The following is a 21,829-nucleotide window of genomic DNA, read 5'->3' as shown; positions in this document are numbered from 1 at the left end:
TAAGAACCTAAGATATTACAGCCCTATGACATTAGGATTCCTAGTAGCTAATGCGCTCAGGAAGCAAAGAGGCCGAAGTCCTTCTACCACATGCACATATGAAGTTGTTAAACTCACTTTGAACAATTTGAGAAAATGCTTTGACCCAGGCATACATTTTAATAAATTTAATGTAGGTGAGAACTTCATTCATCTTCTGGACACGGTCATCTGTGGTGGCCACACATTTTCTCCTGAAATATGCAGTGATCCGTGATACAAACATCTGAAAGGAAAAGCAATGTCATGCCAAACCAGAGTTTATTCAAACTTAAAAACTGTCTAGTCTTTCTGGGACGTAAATCTGTTTAAGATTATTATAAATAAAATGAGCATCATGTAGTGGGACTATTTTTTAAATAAAAGTTGTCTATTAAATTAAAAGCGGTCAACTATTATTTAATTCTTATTCCTTTGTAAGGCAGTTAAGACAAACAAGTATTTGTTCTCGGAGTAATCACAGATATTGAGTGCTACCAAAGGGAAGCAGGAAAGCCACATCAGTTGTCATCAACTTGAGACAGGGTGACTCAAACACTCCTTGTTCCCTGGGGGCAAGGTTCATCTGTTGGCCTTCTCTTTCACTCAGACTCTCTCTTTTCTAATCTCACTAGGAGCCACTGCATTTATTCAAGTGACACCTTACTTCCCCTCAAGTCGAAATTCTGCCTATATAGACTGAACACTGTCTAGCTCTTTCTAGACTTTTCCACACCAGGTACCTGATTTGAGGAAATTTCCAATCAGAGATGTGATACCTCAGTGGTACCTACTATATATAACCCAATGGAAGTAATTCATCTAAGGAGAAGCTGCCAAAATACAGCAAAGAAGGCTTACTCACCATTGCTGGATAAAAGAGGATAAAAACAGCTGATCCTAGGAAGCCTGTTGGTCCCAGAATAATGACATTATAAATCATGCCCAAGATGGCAACAACGGGTCCTCCAGCCAACAAGCTGCCAACGGCGGCCGCCTCAAACATCCTCTGCCCATCATTGGAGCACAAGTTGATGAGCTACGAGACACAAAGAGCAGTGAGAGGATCCTGCAAGGACGAAGGCCACTTGTCTCAGGAGGAAGATGAAGGACAAAGCAAGGACCCAACAGAAAGAAAGAGCTCAAGCCGGGAGCTTTCTCTCTGCCCTTTGCAAACACCCCTTACTCACCTCACCCACAGACTTCTCTTTAATGTTCTTTAACTTAAGGATCTTCTTAAATGCCATGGTTAGGATGGCCCCCCGCAAGCGGACAGCAGTTCGGTAATTCAATGCCCAAGTCAGCGCAAGTGACCAAGAGCGCACGATTTCCGTCAGGAGGAGGCCCAAGACTAACAGCAAGCTGTACTTGAGGTCAGAATCTGTGACCTGGGTGTACTCCAAGAGGTGTTTCACCACGAAGGCCTACAGGGAGAAACACACACCACCGTCAGCATCTCCACAGCACCCACACATGACGCCACAGTTTTATGTTAAGTTAGAAAGAGGAGGCAGCTCCGTTGCACAGTGATACGTGCACGAGCAGAGAAGACCCTTCTCGGAGGATGAAATATTACAGACAGCTGCCTGCAGTAATTTACTCAGGGCATTTCGCAGGAGGTAGGTCTTATTTGAAACTTTCTTCCTTAAGGACACCACCAAAACCGTTACTCTTTCTAATGTAACATAAACCTGTCCATGAGCTGAAATTAATTCTAAACACATGGCCATTAAAAAATATATATTTGACCTTATTCCAGTATCTCCACACACTGATACATTTCTTTAAATGAAATTAAGACCTTTTTTTTTGCATCGTTTCAAACGTGCTTATTTGATAAAAAGGAACAGTGTACCTACAGTTGGACTGGGGAAGAGAAGTGCATTTGCAAAACATTCCTGAAAATAAACATCAGCAGTTTAATAGTATAGAAGAGAGAAAATGAAACAGACTATCAAAAATCCAGAGACCCTCCCGTGGACCCTCCCCACTCCCCGCGCCCTCCCAAAAACAAAAACATGTTACCTCAGGTAGCATATGTCTAACACCACCTGCAGTGAGGGAAGGCAGCCAGCCCCCAAGAACCACCGAGCGCCACCTCCAGCTCTGAGGTCCTGCAACGCCGGAGCACACACTCACACAAGGCACATTCAGCGATAGGATTAAATACCAGGAAGTGGGAGGTAAAGTACTTTTATTGAGAATGAAAAAAAAAGTACCATCTTCAAAGAGCATCCCACAGACACTGTACAGGAGGAGCATTGCGGTAACATACATGGGAACATACAGAGTCAAGTTATACAAGGCTAGCCATCTGACAGGTCATCTGGCCTCCGACTGTTGTTTTAGCTACACACAGTGGAAATACAGAATAGAACCAATATCTGTTTCCAGAGTCCGGAGTAGTACATCAAGCTGACAGCACTTAAGCGGTTAGGGCTCCTCACGTTGCAGTGGGTCTGCAATAGAGTAGATTCTCCAGGAATAAAGACCTTGCTGCCAAGGAAAGAGAATTAAAAAATAAAACTAAACTAAAAACTCCCCAAAGAGGTCACTGCTTAAAATCGCTGGTGCTATTGGTCCACTAGGCTGTGAGGAATGACTTCTGTTCAGGACAGAATTCAAAAATCTAGGCCTCAAGGAAAAACTGCTGGCATCCTTCAGAGTCTTTTCAAGTCCTTGCAGCTAAAAGGGATCTTGCCAAAAATGAAACAAAACAAACCACAACAAAAGAAAGCCAAACCAATCCCCTACCCTGAAGGAAGGAAAAAAAAAATTAACGAGAAACCCATCCACCCATCTACCCCGGATCCTTAACAGCAGAGAATACTGTAGCTGGAAGCCAGCTGTGTGACAGACAAAACTGGAGGTCAGACACAATTGTCCTAAGGCAGCTAATGCTGAATTCCAGAACCCAGACTCCCTCTGGGTTAATTGATATTTCTCCTTTCTCCTGGGAGGAAATAATACCAGATGTCCACTAGATCCTAAGAGATTCCCTCCAATCAGATTTATATCAAGTCTCAGTAAATAACCTGCTCAAATAAATCGGCGATTGCAGATTCCAAGAACTATTGTATTTCACCTCTCCCCTCCCTCAGATTTTTAGGTTTATATCCATTGTTTGGTCATCACTGCACACAGCTGGGTTGTTGGTTTACTAGCAAGAAGATTGGCTTCTTTTCCAGTATGCAATCCAAAATGTGGAACTGAGTCACTGAGTGGCAGGGTCAAAACCCCATTTTCCTCACGTGAAGCAACTCAGTAAGATGGCGGCACAGTAAAGCATTTTCTCACAGACCTCGGCACCGATGGAACAGTCTCCAAAGGAAGGCTTGAAAGGACAGCAGGTTGTAGTTTGGGGTTCCTTCCTTCCCACAGCTTTATAGTGCCATTTTTCAGCACCAGATAATAGCATTAGTACCTCCCAGCAGGGAGGGGAGGGGCGAGGGAAGGTAAAAGACATAACGAATGCTTACGCTATGCAAAACTTTCAAAGGGGGGAAAAAGAGGAAACAGCAGATTAAAGAATTTCCAACACACAGAGTTTTTAAAAAACAATTACATTTCAAACCATTTTGTATGGGATAAAGGAAAAAAGGTTTTCATGAAAAAGCCAACCAAAATTTAGTTTTAAAAAGTTACAAATTTATCATTTAAATTTAAACAAACTGGGAGAAAACTTGAGATTGTCAGCATAGCTGTCTGGCTGTGGAAGGCATTCCCAGTGAATAAACATTACCTTACCTGAACTCTTGGCGAGAGATTCTGCCCAGCTTGACTCTCTCATTCTGACCGCAGAATACAGCCATCCTGAAAATTCTAAAGAACAGCTTCTGTCACTGGTTCCACTACAGAGACACTCCCCCCAAATCCAGATTCTGACAGCACCAAGCAAGCTGCAGCTGGAGAGAGGTTGGAAGGGTGGGAAACTTACCTCTCTAGAGGCTTTTCACTGTCCTTTCCCCAAAAGGCCCTTGAGCAGGGTTAGCATTCACCAAGAGATTGCACTGCAGGAGGGAGGCTTCCCTTGCAGATCTACAGGGCGGATGCTAATTATTTATAGACAAATCATAGGTCAGGCCTGGTCTTTTAAAACGGTTTGAATCAAATCATCTCTGTAAGTTTAGCAATTTGGCCATTTTTCTTAGGTCAGGACCATACCCTTATAGACTGTGGTACTCCATTAACATTATGGTGACCCTTGGACACCCTGCAGAGCACTGGTCCACTGGTGTCACTGAAACCTTGGATCATCTTGATCAAAAATGTCCAGCCTCAGCTGTCCAGCTGTTTAAAAAAACAAAATAAAACACAATAACTTGATTATGTTTCATTTGTTCGGCATACCAAGGTTCAGTGAGGCCCGAGGGGAGATAAGAAATATGACACCATATTTGGGGAGTCAGTTCTTACATAGATTTCTGTAAGAACAGACTAAGTCAGTTTGAAAGCCATGCCATATTAGAAAATGTGAAAAAACCTAAAATGGATGTTCCTCAAAAGGATTTAAATCCACAGACAGAAGGTATGCTCATTGCTGGAACTGATCTCAAAACTGGCCTGATTCCTCAATTTCCAATCAAAAAGAAATTTATTAGAATTGGCTCCAAAAAAAGAAGTTTGCATTGATTACAATTTTAAGTCTTTTTATCATAGAGAGCTTGTGGATGGGACCCTTGCTTTCTCGATTGTTCTAGAATGGAATCTCATGAAATAATATAGGCCTTAAGGCGCTCTTCCCCAAGAGGGTAGAAAGAAGGAAAAGCGTGCTGCGGTTTTCCTATTAAAGGAAGGCTCTCAGCTTTCCCTGGCATCCAGAAGAGTTTACTAGAGATTAGTATTCCAGCGTGCTGTGCCTTAAAAGAGAGATTAAGGAATATGCAGATGCTCAAGGGAGTGACTATAAGGCCCCCAAGCTAAACATGCATAGGTAACATTTTTTCCCAAGAAAAAAATTAAAATCCCACCAACCTACGGAATTTTCATGGAAGGGAGGGAGCCAATGAAATTCTTACATTGGTCAAATGTAACTAAGAAAGCCTGTATACCATGCTACCCAGCTGAAAGAATTCTACAAAAGACGAGACTCGCCACCAGCCCTGTAGTGAAACAATGACAGAAGCTCTTCTTGGGGGAAGCTGGTCCTACGAAAATGTTTGCCATTTTGGTCAATAACATAATATTCAGTTACATGGTCCCTCTGACTTAAAACTTATACAAAAGTGTGTTAGTTGGTCAATTAATATAGAAACCCAATACCAGAAAAGTAGTGTTCTCTGCTTCAAAAAAGAGATCAAAATTTTTCAAAAGGCATCAATCATTTAAAAAAAAAAAAACAAGAAACAGAAAAACTGCAAAGTAGTTTTACCTAAATCACCATGCATCTTAGGCACATACTTACCAAACCATGAACCTCCAGCTTACCCACACACGGAAAATGCACAGTATAAGTAGTACTACTGCTCCGATGCCTCAAGGCAAATATGTAGAGAATAGATTTAATCAAAGTCTTAAGTGTAAGGCAGCATAGCAGATGTAAGAAACAGGTGTCCAGAAAACAGTGTGAACATCACTCTCTTACCTACTCTGCTTTCGTACACACTAGGAAAAAGCCACGGCTGCCGCCCCAACACTTGCCACACAGTTTATACTATAAACCAAAGTTTCAAATGGGCTCCAGGTTAGACTCTAAAAACCTCAACAGTCCTCTAGTTTCTTCAGGGCTCATTTGCCACAGAACCATCTCACATGTGACAACTCTGCCTCCGGGCATTCGGTGTGTCACCAGCACTGGGTCAACAGCCTATGCCACACAACACTGCTCTCGCCCACTCACAGCACTGCGAGACACATCTTCTCGAACCGAGACTGCCATTTCATGTCAACACACAGCAAAGAAGCACAGTCCCGTGCAGAGCCGGAATCATTCGGTTTCACCCCCGCCCCAGGCAAGCAAACCAGTTCCATTTCTTCTCTGACAACATGGGCCCCTCATCCTTCCAGCTGCTGACAAGCCACCATTCACTCCAAAATCAACTGTTCCCTTTCAAGAGACCTGGAGGCATCTCTATGGCTGCTAACTAGCCCAAAGGTGAGCACAACCCCTGCAACAGAACAAGAATGTTAGAGCTGGCCATGGCCGGGCCCCTGGAGACTGTCAGAAAGAATGGTTAGAACTTACTGGTCCACTGAAGCCAGCCAGCTGCGTGATCATCAGGCACACGATGGAGAGGATGAGCCTGGTGCGGCAGAAGATCCACACAACCCTTCGGAGGGAAGCAGCGTCTGGCCCAACTTCATTCAGCTCTTCTTGCCACAGTCTCTCTAGTCTTAACAAGGGCACATGTTCTCTGTTACACATCTCCACAGGGAATAAACACACCCTAGCTTCCCTCCTGCCATCGCTTTTTGTCTCTAGGCTTTGACACCACTCACACCAGTCTCTCCTTTAAAATTATGTACATAGTCTTCACCTTCAGGAAAAAAATACCCTTCTGGGTAACTACATATTTACCCTGAATAGGGAGCCTCTAGGATACAGAAAAGGATGAGAACAAAAGTCTTTCCTTCTACCCAGAAAAATTATCCCTGAACAGAATTTGTTTGTGGATAAGAGCTTCCTTTCTCAAGGGTCCCCAACCCTTTCTGAAGGATCCTGTGTAAACTGTAAAGTTGTACACTAGATTTTAATCATGACACTCAGCTACCATAAACATGTATTCTGTCACAAGGCAGCAACATAACCTCCCTGCAGACTCAGGAAGAGAAGCGGGGCTGAGAGAGAGAGAAAGCCCGTGGTTAAAAGAGGATTAAAGGTGAAATAGGAAATAAAGCAGAAGAGGAAAGAGAACATCATCCCCAGGCAACCCTCCCTCCATAGGATAGCTCAGATCCTCAAAGGACACAGAGTCGTGGACTTCACGCTGTCAGACCCACACTCCTAGCTCAGGCCCTACGCATCCAGTATATGGGAGACAAGGGTGGACCAGAGACGCCTACCTTCTGCAGTTCACATCAGAAGACTCGTGCTTAGACAAAGACCACACATCCTCCATTGAGAGCTCCCCCTTCCTGTGGGCCGTGCGGGCCAGAGGAGAAAGCCAGGAAAAAGTCATACAGGAGAAGAGCCCAGCATTGTCCACTGGGTGCTGGTGTCTAAAGAAAGAAAACCCATAGCACAAAATTGTCAACGTACACGGAGAGGCTAGCCAGCGCCTATACTATGCTGTTTAGTAAACAGAGCTCTGACTAAAAACAGGCCTCCCCAAATGGTCTAATCTTTGCCTGGATTTTCAAAAATGCTTTTGATGCTTCACGGACAAGTCATTACCCAGAAGAGTCTCTTACTTGGAAGTGGTCCGGATGGGCTTCAGAGCACTTAAGCTATGATGGTACTTTCCCTTGGGATGTTCCTCATCCAGGATTCTGAGCTGAGAATGCATAGAAACATCCAGGGAAAGGCCTTCAGCTCGGGCTGCTGTTTCCAAGGCATCTTGGCATTCCAACTGTTTCAACAGATAGGGAGAGAGGGCAAAAGCACAGTTAACGAACATTAGAAAAACAGAGAGGGGCAAATCTATCTGACATAACAGCTTAAACTGCAAACCAGATTCATCTTACCTGAGAAATCCCAGGGGGATCAGGGGGCCAAACACTAACTTGTATGATATGAACTTGCTACGGAACATTTAAACCAGATACTTAAAACTTCTAGACAGACTTCATTTCTTGGAGCACTTTTAGGTTCAGAAAAATTGAGCAGAAAGTACAGAGTTCCCACGTACCTCCTCATCTCCCCGCTCTCTTCTCCGTCCCCATGATTAACATCTTGCATTCGTGTGGTACATTCGTTACAACCAATGAGCCAATACTGATATGTTACTATTAACTAAAGTCCATAGTTTACATTAGGATTTACTCTTTGAGTTGCACATTCTAAAATTTATATTTTTATCATCAAAATGTTTTATCTTTCATTTCCCAACGTGGACTGGGAGTCAGTTCCTTCGCTACTCACTGCAAATTCGATTGCCCATTTTCTGTGACAAAAACTTCACAATCACCTCCAATTAAACCCCAATTAAACCCCTCCAATTAAAGCCCTGTCAAGCAGAAAAAACCAGGATGTACACATGCCTCCTCTCTCTCTCTCATCAGCAACAGGGAGAGCAGAAGAGAGGCTCTCACCCTGGCTGCACAGCTAGAGAGCTCCAAGACCCAGATTTCTGCAGCACAAAGCAGAGGGTCTCAGGAGTTGAAATACAAAGTTACACGTATTGGGCCGGCCCCGTGGCTTAGCGGTTAAGTGCGCGCGCTCCGCTACTGGTGGCGCGGGTTCAGATCCCGGGTGCGCACCAACACACTGCTTCTCCAGCCATGCTAAGGCCGCGTCTCACATAAAGCAACTAGAAGGATGTGCAACTATGACATACAACTAACTACTGGGGCTTTGGGGGGAAAAAAAGGAGGAGGATTGGCAATAGATGTTAGCTTGGAGCCGGTCTTCCTCAGCAAAAAGAGGAGGATTAGCATGGATGTTAGCTCAGGGCTGATCTTCCTCACACACACACACACACAAGTTACACGTATTTACTACAAAGTTTATAAATACCAATTTATCATATTAACAAAAATGCATGTAATTCAAAGTCTGACTATGGCAGAAGAGGGTGGGCCAGGAGTCTGGACACATCTGTCCCCATCTACCCTAAATGTAACTCAAAGGTTACGCCTTCCTGTTGGAGAAGCAGACGCATTATTTTCCTCAAGTAAGGATTATAAGTACATCACTCTTTTCTCACATTATCACAAATATTTCCAGCAATTATTGTGAAAGAGCAAGAAAGAAGAGATCCCCAAATCAAGAAAAAGGTAAGTGGTGCAGCACCCACCTTACACAAAGCAGGGTCTCTATTTTTACACACCACCTCTGTTCCACACAGAACAGAGGCACCTCCAATACGAGCGGGAATGAGAGGGCAGAACTCATGCATGGGGGTCACCTGGATGCCCAGGCGGCTCTTTCCTCAAATACAATAGCTGTAGTCCACGCACAGTTATGTATCTTCAGATAAGATAAGGCATTGCTTAGTATCAGAAAGTACACAGCCCCGGCAAGGGGAAGCACATTTTTTTCCTTTTGTCAAAGGCAAGGTAGACCAGTTTCGAGAGAAGAACACCACAACACGACAAACGAGTCAACACCAAGAAAAGAATGAACTCTTACATAAAGTCCTTAGGTATAAGGTAAATACTTACTTAGTGGTTAGGGACTATGGCACCTAATAATGAACTAAAGGTGGCTGAGATTCAAGTACACAACAGAGGTGCTTTGTTTTATTTTACCTTTAAGCTGCTTATAACCACAAGGGGAAGAAAAGAAAATCACTGGGTTGAGAAAGGAGAAAGATACACCAAAAATACAAACATACCTACTACAAGGAAGTAGAAACTGAGAATAGGTACAGAGCAGGTTCAGAATGTTACAAGGACCAGCTTTATTTGGATATCCAAAGCTTCAGAAGAAGAAAAAAAGTTAAAATAATACCACTTCAAGTGCCCACTAGATATCTGCCAAAATGGGCTGTATGCTGGGCCATAAAGCAACCTCAACGAATTTCAAAAGACTAACATTAGATAGTCTATGTTCTCTGACCACTTTGGAATTCAATTGGAATTCAGCAAAAAAGATAACAAGAATATCTCCAAATATTCAGAAATTATGCAACACACTTGTAAATAATACGAGTTAAAGACGACATCAAATGGAAATTAGTAAATATTCTGAGCTAAATGGTAAGAAATTTTAACACATCAAAATTTGTGGGATGCAGCTAAAGCAGAGCATAGAGTGAAATTGTGAACACTTTAACAGCATACATTAGAAAAGAAGAAAGAGTGGAAAACCAATGCTCTAAGCTAGGGATGGTAAAATTTTCTGTAAAGGACCAGACTAAATATTTTAGGCTTTGTGGGCCAAGAGGCAAATTGAGAATATTAGGTAGGTACTTATATTACAAAAAAACACAAGTTTCTACAAAATGTTAATTGACAAAATTCAAAATATAGTAATAATAATTGAGTACAATTTTTTGTAACACAGTTCTACCAATGAGAAGAATGGAATTCTTTTATGGGGGAATAACATTTCACTTAATTGGGGTTTAAAATCGTTTTCCCTTCATCAAAATCAATTGCAAATCTTCATCTGTTAACGCCGACTGGTAATGAGATTTTATAATTTCATCTTTGAAAATATCTTTTCACACAGATAGGTACTACTGAAACTGAAAATAAATCCATGAATATATGATTTTAGTTGAGCATATTTATCTCTTGAAAAGCATCATGGAATTCTATTAGATTTTTCTCTTGACATTTGCCTTTATCATGTCATTATATGCAGATTAGTCACTTCCAATTGAAAGTTAGGTGGAAGCTACTGAATGTACAATTAAATGGATGTTTTTTATTGTAGTAAAATACATATAATATAAAAATTGCCATTTTTACTATTTTTAAGTATACAATTCAGGAGCATTAATTATATTCACAATGTTGTGCAACTGTTGTCACTATCTATTTCTAAAATAAACGGATCTTGAAATATGGAAGTTTCCTTTGTACTTCGAGAAACACACTGCTGGAACTATAATTTAAGCCCAGAAAATACATCCACTACAAATTTGTATGGGAACGGAGATCTCACTTCTTATTTTAAGTTTTGACAGCATGAGAAGTGTACAAAGCAGTTTGACATTACTTATGATTCAAACATTAGTTGTATTGAAATTACTTTATCACAGTATCATTTTACATTTCCACTAGCGATGTATGAGAGATCCAGTTTCTCGCCATCCTCATCATCACCTGGTATTGTCATTATTTTTTATTTTAGCCACTCAGATAGATGTGGTTTGGTGTCTCATCATGATTTTAATTTGCACTGCCCTCACCGTTAAAGATGTTTAACATCTTTTCCTGTGCTTTTTTGCCATCCATACATTCTTTTTTGGTAAAGTGTCTGTTCAGGTCTTTTGCCCATTTTCTAAGTGGACTGTTTTCTTAGTGTTAAGCTGAGAGAGTTCTTTATCTATTATGGGTTCAGACCCTTCGTCAGATGATTTGCAAATATTTTCTGTCTTAACAGGGCCATTCACAGAGCAAAAATTTTTAATTTTGATCAAGTTGAATTTATTGACTTTTTTCTTTTATAGATTGTGCTTTTAGCGTCATGTCTAAGAATTCTTCATCTAACTCTAGGTCATGAATATTTTCTCCTACAAGTTATATAACTTTACATTTAGATCTATGATTCACCTTGAGTTAATTTTTGTATAAGGTGTAATACTTAGATAAAGGCTCATTTTTTTGCCTATAGATGTCCAACTGTTCCAACACCATTTGTTGAAGACTATCATCTTTCCATTAAATTGCTTTTGCACCTATGTAAAAATCAGTTGGCCATACTTGTGTGAGTTGATTCCTGGACTCTATTCCATCAACCTATTTGTCTAGCCCTCCACTGATACCACTAACTTGATTACAGTAGCTATGTAGTAAGTCTTAAAATAGGGTAGTGTGATATCTCCAACTTTATTCTTCCTTTTCAAAATTGGTTTAGCTATTCTAGTTCTTTTGCCTTTCCAGGATAACCAAGTTCAAGAGTTAGGAGAGTTTATATAAACGTCTTTTGACATCACAGCATCACAAAAGGAAAACTTGGTGCCATCCATTAGTATTCTTATATGAGAATGCATTATGAGGAAGCATATGAGTAGCAATAAGAGGAAACTAAAATCTTCACATCTTCTTTCATTCATTCTTTCAACAAATAACTTGCTGAGCACCTATGTGCAAGACTGTTCCAGATGCTGGAATATGAATAAGAATATGCCAATTTCTGTGTGTATAGTACATTAATTTCATTTTCTTCATCACTAAAATGCCTAGTTACAGTTTTCATCAAAACCTACAAACAGAAAAGTGAATGGACTTAACAACAACAATAAAATCCTCTTGTTGCATGAGTTTTGTTCCTCTGACTATATAATGATGTCATGTTCCACCACCTCCTGGGTAGTAAGTTACTTCCTGTATGGGAGAATGTCAAATTCAGAGGCTCTTAAAAAAGACTCAGATGAGAGTTGGCAGGCAAGGTTTCATTCCCCAAGGCATCCCATGAGCACTATACCAGCATCATCAAATGCTTGTAACATAAGAGAGACTGAGGGCTCTTGTACCGCTTTTGATTTTAGAACAAGACACTCAGTATAATTTTATCCCAACAAAGATAAACCCACTGCAGTTAAAATAGCACTAATCCTCAAATTTTCATATAATAATAAAAGATAGAATAGGACTTCCCACAGTAAGGGTATGGGAGAAGTCTATATTCTTGATCTAAGAGAATCAAAAGTTGCTACTCCAAGCAACCCACTTTCCAAGTCATCTCCCATTTTTGCTATTCTTTCCTACACTACTTCCCAAACTGTCAATCTTGCTGTCATATGTTACTCACTGTCTAGGTGAGGACAATGAAACATCTGATGGAAATAAGAAGATCCCCTGTTTTGAAGGAAACAGTCCTGCTCCATATCTGCACCTAGCTCCTTCAGAAATAGGTCTCTCAAAACAATAAGCAAGAGATGTTTAGCTGTTGGCAAGAACTCTTGAATGTTAAAATAACATTATCAAGAAAATCAAGAGAAAATCCGCTTACTCTAATAAAACTATTTTCTCTATGATCTTAAAGTATTAATACCTCCATAGGCAGAATTTTCCCATAGTTGGAGGCCATTGTGAAGTACAGTGATTTTGAAGGTGGATTTTAGGAGACAGACATGGGTTTGCATGCTGATTCTGCCACCAACCTTCAACATGTTATCTAGCCACTTTAAGCTTCATTTACTCATTTTTACAGTGGTGCATGCACCTATCACATAGTGTTGAGAGGAATTAATAGGATAATGAAAAGTGCTTAGCAAAGTATTGGGTATATAATAAACATTTAATACGTATTAACTATATTACCAATTTATCCATCTGATAAATGTTACGGCCTGTCTCAACTGTTTCCTCTTTCCTTTAGCTTTCCCTGACTTTCAAAATCAGGGAATTTACTTCCTCCCTCCTTTGTCTTCCCTGCAGCTGTACCACTGCAGTGGGATGCTTCTGGTGAGGGCTCCTGTCTTACTCTTGTTTGCATCTCTGATTCCTAGCATGGGATAGAGCTTGGCACCTATTATTCAAATGTCAACTAAAATATCTTCATGTTGCCTCATAATCTGCATTATTATCATTTAATGGTGCGTGATACACCACTGAGGAATCTTCTTAACCGTTCCATTTCTGTTTAGATTCTCTGCTGTTTTGCTTATTATTAATTGTATAATAAACATCTGCAGTTTATTTTTCTCTTTCCAGATTATTTGGATAAATTCCATCAGTGGGATTACAGGATTAAAGAGTGTAACTCCTAGCAATTAGACATCTACCCAGTTTGCTCAATTAATCTTATTATTATAGAATATGTACTCCAGTATTACTGCAAAAGAGAACTACCATTAGCTTGAGTACTTTCAGTTCCACTTCGTTGACCTGAGGCTGCCTCTATAAAGTCCCACCTACCCTAGGACTTTAGCAAGAAGTAGAGGAAGCTACAGCAATCATCCTCGTTTATAGCCAGATCTCACGACTAGCATGTATCTGTAAAGGCGAACTGCTTACTTGAAGATGATAGGAAAATCTGGGCAAATTAATTTATAACAAACCAACATAGCATTTACCACGTGCTAGGCATCGTTTTAAACGCTTTACAGATACTAACTCATTTAATCCTCATAACAACCCTATGAGGTCGGTACTGTTATTTCCCCCATTTTACAGCTGAGGAAACTGAGGCACTTGGAGCAGCAGGGATTTGAATCCAGGCTCCAGAGTTGAGGCTCTTAATCACTACACTCTGTGGCTTTCACAGAAAAAACAAGCAAATAAATCCTCACTGTACTAGATGACCTCAGATGTACCTCTGTAAACAGCTCTCCTCTATTTCATAGGGTGAGGATCAGATTAAAATAAACTCTGACTCTCCTAACTAACCTCTTTATAAGCAAATGGGAGTTTCCAAAGTCAAAGTCACAAGTACATGATTAGAACACTAGAATGTAAATAAACTATTTTACTTAATTGCAGAATGTACTTCCTGATTGTTTTTAAACCAAACATGAGCAGATACTAAAAGACAGATACATTATAGACTGAAATTTAAAGATAAAATAAGAGCATCTTTATACTGCCCTGCCAGTCACTGCACAGATGCCTCGTACTTGTAACTATCTGGTTGGATGCCCGACTTCCTCTCTAGGCTTCCTAAAACAACTTACCTGGCCAAGCATGCCAGGTAAAAAAGTATATCTGTTTAAAGGTAAAAATAAATTTGTCCTACCACATTAACATTCTGCAAAGTGAGTTATCAATATTCTAAGGTTGAATGGATTAAAAATGGAAATGAACCAAGAGAAAAGACTTAAATTCACGCTATAAAAGCTTACTCTATAGGGCTGGCCCAGTGGCTTAGCGGTTAAGTGCGCGCGCGAGCTCCGCTACTCACGGCCCAGGTTTGGATCCTGGGTGCGCACAGACGCACCACTTCTCCCGCCATGCTGAGGCTGCATCCCACATACAGCAACTAGAAGGATGTGCAACTATGACATACAACTATCTACTGGGGCTTTGGGGGAAAAAAAGGAGGAGGATTGGCAATAGATGTTAGCTCAGAGCCGGTCTTCCTCAGCAAAAAGTGGAGGATTAGCATGGATGTTAGCTCAGGGCTGATCTTCCTCATTAAAAAAAAAAAAAAAGCGTACTCTATGAAAGCGTAAATACTATAACAGGGTAGGAAACGTGATTCAGTGAACATTGTTGGGACAAATAAATAACAGATTGGAGATGAATTAATTGAGATCCAGGTTTCACACCATCTAGGATTAACCCCAAAAAGTTACATAAAAATGATGAAATAAATAGAAGAGAGAGAATTAAATAGCATACTATTTAACTCAGCTATGGAAGAGAGAGAGTCTCCATTTTCCCAGAAAAAGCCAGAAAGTTATCAAAGTCAAGATGGATGAGTTTAAATATAAAAAGGAAAACTGTTTGCATAATGAAATGAGCATTAAGGGGAAGGACAATAAAGCTAAAGAAGTGACCAGGTAAGTAACATAATAATATATTTTGAACAACCAGCTTTGAGGGGCCTACCATGTGCCAGGCACTGCTCTAGGTTTTGGGGATACAGGAGTGAACAAGCAGACCCTGTACCTCAAAATCACTGCCTTCATGCAGGTTAAATTTTAGGATTTATAAAAGGTCAAAATCCAGAATAATCTACTAAATCGGTTCAAAAGCTTCTATCTCTCAGCTTCTAAATTCAATGTCACCAGTCAAGAAATATAAATTAAATTTTAAGATATAACCATAGGGCCGGCCCCGTGGCTTAGCCGTTAAGTGCGCGCACTCCACTGCTGGCGGCCCGGGTTCAGATCCCGGGTGGGCACCGACACACCGCTTCTCCAGTCACGATGAGGCCGCATCCCACATATAGCAACTAGAAGGCTGTGCAACTATGACATACAACTATCTACTGGGGCTTTGGGGGAAAAAAATAAAATAAATAAAAATTAAAAAAAAAAAAAGATATAACCATATATACCTTAATAAAAATAGTTAGAAGGGCCGGCCCTGTGGCTTGGCGGTTAAGTGCGTGCGCTCTGCTGCTGGCGGCCCGGGTTCGGATCCCGGGATCGCACCGACGCACCGCTTCTCCGGCCATGCTGAGGCCACGTCCCACGTACAGCAACTGGAAGGATGTGCAGCTATGACAGACAACTATCTACTGGGGCGTTGGGGGAAAAATAAATAAATAAAATCTTTAAAAAAATAAAATAAAATAAAAATAGTTAGAGATAAAATCCAATATGAGAAGGAGGGAAATATAAGATAAACATACGTCATCTGATCGTCAGACCAATTTTTAATATGCCACTGGTGGGTACTCAGGAGAGCAAACTGGCAACATGAAACACTTCACATTTCTTTATCTCCATAATATTACTGTCTGAAGGAAAACTTTCCAAAGAAAAAAAATAATTTAAATCCAATGGTTTACTGGGAACTAAATGCCTAATACAAGATGAATGGCTAAACTATAGTAGATCAACACTCCAGCTCAGTGCTGTCCAATAGAAATATAATGCAAGCCACAAATAAAAGTAAAGTAAAAAGAAACAGGTGAAATTAATTTTAACAATATATTTTATTAATGCAATATATACAAAATATCTTTTAAACAGGTAATCAATAAAAAATTATTGAGATATTTTACATCCTTTTCTTGTACTAAGTCTTTGAAATCCGGCGTATAGTTTCTATATACAGCACATCTCCATTTGGACTGGCCACGTTTCAAATGTCAATAGCACATGTGGCTGGTGGCTACAGTATTGGACAGTGTAGCCCAGTAGTTCTCAAGGGAGGATGATTTTGCTTGCCCAGGGGACGTGTGGCAATATTTGGAGACATTTTTGCTTGTCACAACTGTGTACCCAGTGGGTACAGGCCAGGGATGTTGGTGAACATCCTACAATGCACAGGACAGCCCCCACAACAAAGAATTACCTGGCCCCAGAACGTCAGTAGTGCTAAGGCAGCCCCAGATAGCTAAACAGCTAACATAGTACTTGACGTACGCTGATCTAGGGGAATGTATTTTATGAGGACTATTTGTTGTGTATGTTACGATGCTTTAAATCCTTTTTAGAAGTAACTTTTTAAAGCTTCTCCTGAGATGGGATGAGGACACCCATTTCCCTTTATTTCTCTTAAGGGGCACTGCAGACTGAAAGGTTCTCCATGGCCAGATGACTCGGCTGCAGAGAGGTCTCCGTAGCCATTGATTCGTTCCAAAAGGAAAAATACTGCTTGACCCAGGAGTTGAGAAAACACTAAACAAGGAAATACGACTGCCACGTACATCTTCCTGAGGACTATGTGGCCAGGAGACATGGAGCATTTTTTTCTACCAAGGTGATGATGATGGGGCAGGGTGGGGACACTGGGGAGCTAAATGGGGACAATGAAATTCAGATGCTGCCACGGTTCAAACAAAGGTCAGGGAAACACACAGTCATAGAAGTGCCATCTGGTGAGGGAAACCAGGAACATTCCATCCACAAGCAAACAGAGATGCTTGCACAAGAGACCTGCCTGCCTCTGTGTCACTAACACCATCCCCAGGGCTGTGATCATTAGTGTTCTTATCACACTGCACGGCCACCACTTATCTAGTTCGTCCCATCTCATTTTAACAGGCTGCCAGAGCAGAATGTCTGCTGACAGGGCAACCAGGGGATTCCCCCTGCAGGGAGGCCCCTGGGACAATATACCAGCAGCCAGAAATCATTCCCCAGACTGAACAATCCCTTCCTGACAGCAGGACAACAGCAGGGTAGCCTACCCAAGCCTGGGGGCTGAGAAACCATCCAAGTTGTTCTGAATGCAGAGCCAGCAGGCATGGACCAGCAATGCAGAGGCGTCTCTCAGCTTCCAAGGGGATTAAAGACAGCAATGCTCCTGTCTGGTATACCCCACAAAGAAAGTATTATTGGGGGCTAGAGTCAAAATGGACAGGTCTCAGATCCCACAGCATATTCTTCCTTTCCTTTCCTTAATTCACAAGATCTTAACACAAACACAGAAAGCACAGCCTCTTAGAAACCCTTCTGGCCCAAGTAAAAGCTTTTCTGTCCCACAGCTGCCTTTATGACAAACATCTAGAAAGATAAACTTTTAAGGAGAATTGTTATACAAGCAGATACAGGTTTTAAGAGACTTAATATATTAAAAATTAAATTTAAAAGAAATGTAAATTTTCTTTTAAATTAAAAAAGATATTAAAAGCTGATGCCCTTCCAAGACCAGCTGACTTTAGGCTTTCCCCAAGTTAGAGAAAACTACGAAGGACATTTCCTCTCCCAAGTCTCATCACTTCCTCACTTCAATGGGTTATTAACATGATCCTGACCATCTCAAGCTCTTCCCCTAAGAACTTCCAAATGGGGGCTGGCCCCGTGGCGTAGTGGTTAAGTTCGCGCACTTTGCTTGGGCGGCCTGGGGTTCATGGGTTTGGATCCCGGGTGCGGACCTATGCAGGGCTCATCAAGCCATGCTGTGGCAGGTGTCCCACATGTAAAGTAGAGGAAGATGGGCACAGATGTTAGCCCAGGGCCAATCTTCCTCAGCAAAAAGAGGAGGATTGGCAACAGAGGTTAGTTAGGGCTAATCTTCCTCACAAAAAAAATTTTTTAAATTAAAAAAATTTTCTCTAAAAAAGAAGTTCCAAACGGCAGCCACTTCAATCAGGAAGGACAGCAAAATTCTAGAACACAAGCTTCATGGGGAAGAAGCAGAATACAGTTGAAAGAGCCTACTGTTCAAAGTCAGGGAACCTCCTAATCCCAGCCACTCAGCAGCTATGAATTAATCGTGCATCAGTTCACTCAGCTGTAACTATGCCATGTTACCCTCATGCTGAAGATCAGCTTTTAATACAATTCACACAGGTAAATATATAAAACCAGTGGATATAACTTACCACCACCACCATGGTAAAACAGGTATTTTTCCACAGTTCATAATCTAGCATTACCCCATAATTAGCAGTATTTTGAGGGCTTTCAGTCATTTCATAAGCTAAATTCCAAGGAACTTATTCAAAGTTCCTATTACACTGGGGTGTGAGATTAACTTTGTTATTATAATGATAAGGTTTCAAAGGATTAAACTGAAAATGAATCATGGGGGAAAAAAAGATTCATAGGAAACTCTTGGAGCCCCACAGGTTAAGGGGACAGAAGAGACTTTATTTCATGAGATCTAGGGCTGAGGTTCTGAGTGCTGGGTACACATTAGTATCACCAGGGGAGCTTTACAACAACACTGATGCCTGAGCCCCACCCCAGAGACTGGTTTAATCGGTCTGAGATAGGGCCCTGCATTGTTATTTTTTTTAACATTCTTCAAGTGACTTGAATACACAGCCTGAGCTGAGAACCATTGATTTCAATAGTAGAATGTTGGTCTTTTTTTTTTTTTTTTTGTGAGGAAGACCCGCCCTGAGCTAACATCCATTGCCAATCCTCCTCCTTTTTGTTTCCCCCAGAGGCCCCGCCAGTAGATAGTTGTATGTCATAGTTGCACATCATTCTAGTTGCTGTATGTGGGACACGGCCTAAGCATGGCCAGAGAAGCGATGCGTCGGTGCGCGCCTGGGATCCGAACCCGGGTCGCCAGCAGCGGAGCGCGTGCACTTAACCGCTAAGCCACGGGGCCGGCCCAAAATGTTGGTCTTTTGCATATGACAAAGTCCCTTCAAGATTTTCAGTCTTTAGCTTAAAAAAAAAAAAAAGCCAAAATATAATTTATAAATAAAACCTCCCTCTCTGTCTCGTACCATGTGCGTGTCCATGTTAAATACCTAGTATAAGACAGTAGTGGTTCCACCATGTGACCCCTGTACCGCAGAGCAGACTGGAACTGCTGACAATGGTGAGAAGCAAACACAAAGGTAAAGATTGGGGCAGTCTGGCTATTTTTCTACTGCGATAATACAACATTTAAGAAAACTAAGCGACTGCTAGACACCATATCTTCTTTGGTAAAGGGAAGTTTTCATCTGATATCTAATAACAGTTAAGTTGATTCTTTGAACAGCTAACTCAGAAAATAATCTTAAATAATTAGAACCTATCACATTTAATTATCTAAATAGGCTAAGTCCCTAAAAAGGGGGTGGGGCGGGAAGGGATAGACAAGCTTAATTCTGCTAAGTAGTGGACTTCAGTGCACCAAATTAACTTCACATCAGTCTGTAATTTTGATACTGACAGGTTCAAGCATTGGAAAGACTTTCGGAGGCCCTGTTTCCTGTTCCTGGCATTGACCTTCTTATTTTTGATTAAGGGAGAGGGGAAGAATGGTGAGACATTAAAGAAAGCATTAGCAGAAGGCGACCTAAAGGTAGAACCAAGATTTCATTGAAAAAGTTTTCATTAACCATTTGTAACTTCCAAGTTACATATCTTAAAAAAATAAAGACTTAGGTATTCAAATCTGCTCAAAAAACAGGAAGCTGGTTCCAATACTTTTCTTCCCTTTTGACGGAAAGCTCCTTTAACTCACGCCAACAGGCTATATTTATTTCCCTTAAGCAGCATTTCCTAGGAAAGCAGCAGCAGCCCTGCCGCAGACGGCTAAAAGAGCTCATGATCACGGCAGCAGGCCAATCTCAGGAGACCCACGGTGTTGTAGATTCAGTCACCACGCAGGAAAGCCACTCGGGCTCTGCACCAATAGCAGCGCTGTTGTCATCTCCACCAGAGAGCTCTGGACTGCTATTGGAGACCAAGAGCTGGCCCCAGGCCAGACACTCTATCACACCCGTCCTGAGCTTTATAAAGCTTTATGGATGCCCACAGGGAAAAGGAAAAAAACGCAGGCATCCTTACTCATCCTATCACTGACTGTCCAGAAAATCTGCTGAGTCACTGAGTACCAAGCAAGAGAAAAATAATGCAGACACTGCAAATACTAATCTCCTTTACCCTGCTCTCCTTCCCAACAGCAAGCAGACTCTCAGGTAATATTCTTGACTCTGAAAATACAAGGGCATAGAAAAATTCACATACCCTTAGTCCGTAAAGAAAAGCTTTCAGAGTCAAATTCTCTAAAAGTGTAATGTACTAGACCAAACTATTTTATGATAACAATAGTTGTCTCTGGGTAGAGGGGTTAAGGGTGATTTATTTTTTCCATAATCTTCTACAATTTGCACTTTTTCTATAATGAGACCATAATTCTTTCAAAACAATGTATCTTAGAATCATATTTCTTGGTAAGAGATTAGACCCACATCCTTGATCTCTAGGATTAACTCAGCTCACCAAAGTATTTCAACTCACTAATTATGAGAATTCCAACAAAGGTTAAAGTGTCAGCTTACCACAGAACTAAAGGAAATACTACGTTAAGGTCACTGTACATTGGGAATATTTGCTTTGCCACCTTTCCTACGGGCAGAATTTTGGTAGAAAGAAAATTCCACCAATGGAATACTTTTGAGAGAAGGGAAAAAAAGAGTGAGCAGTAATATGGCACATGAACTTTAGTTGAGTTCTGCTTATTTTCCATTCTTCCTCCTTTCCTAGATTAGACATGCTAGTGGAAAACAAGTCACCCTTGCCTTTGGCCTGAGAGTAATAAGAAAACAACCCACTACCACAATAAAAAAGCTTATAAAAGCATCAAACATAGCTTTGTCTTGCTTTTGCTTAAATTTTAATTTAAAGCAATTAAAATCCAAACTCCTTGGCCTATTATTCAAGAACATATATTGTCTGAAATTCACTGACCTATCCCTCTACTTCTGTGACTTCACACCTTATGCTTAAAGCCAACAGAGCCTCGTCATCCCTATCCACAACTCGCTCTTCTGCCAGCATGTTCTTCATTTCTCCAAATTCTACCTATTCCTCTAGTCTCCAATCAAATGCTGCCTCTTCCTGAAGTCTTCCCTGATCTCAAACACTGAAGCACTCTCTCCTTGTTATTAATTTCCATAGCCCCTAAATGACAGTAATCTATGTTCATGCCCATCAGTTTAAGCTTCTACTGGAGGGCAGGCAGGCCCAGCATCAGTATATCTTCATCTGCACCAGACCACTTTGTTCAGGTCTGTGCATGCATCTGGAGA

At 41.1% G+C, this 21,829-nt stretch overlaps 1 protein-coding gene across 5 annotated transcripts in view; it reads right to left on the bottom strand.

Moving 5' to 3' along the window:
• Positions 1-21,829, bottom strand: part of ABCC5 (ATP binding cassette subfamily C member 5) — an 80,749-nt gene that overhangs the window by 48,432 nt on the left and 10,488 nt on the right. For 3 of the 5 annotated variants that reach the window (XM_004424667.3, XM_087439927.1, XM_087439928.1), the window contains 6 exons: positions 7,369-7,526; positions 7,021-7,176; positions 6,203-6,350; positions 1,209-1,442; positions 884-1,057; positions 118-265 (listed from right to left, as the gene is read on the bottom strand). In XM_004424667.3, coding sequence (XP_004424724.2) covers positions 118-265; positions 884-1,057; positions 1,209-1,442; positions 6,203-6,350; positions 7,021-7,176; positions 7,369-7,526 — 1,018 coding nt within the window. Of the gene's footprint in view, positions 1-117; positions 266-883; positions 1,058-1,208; positions 1,443-2,195; positions 3,841-6,202; positions 6,351-7,020; positions 7,177-7,368; positions 7,527-21,829 lie in introns of those variants that run through there. The other 2 variants (XM_087439930.1, XM_087439929.1) reach the window with 2 other exon arrangements.

This window comes from Ceratotherium simum, chromosome 15 (genome assembly GCF_057802395.1).
Source record: "Ceratotherium simum simum isolate JZ-2026a chromosome 15, ASM5780239v1, whole genome shotgun sequence".
Classification (NCBI taxonomy): Eukaryota; Metazoa; Chordata; class Mammalia; order Perissodactyla; family Rhinocerotidae; genus Ceratotherium; species Ceratotherium simum.
The sequence above is the reverse complement of the archived record's forward strand: the minus strand, read 5'-3'. Positions and strand labels throughout refer to the sequence as shown.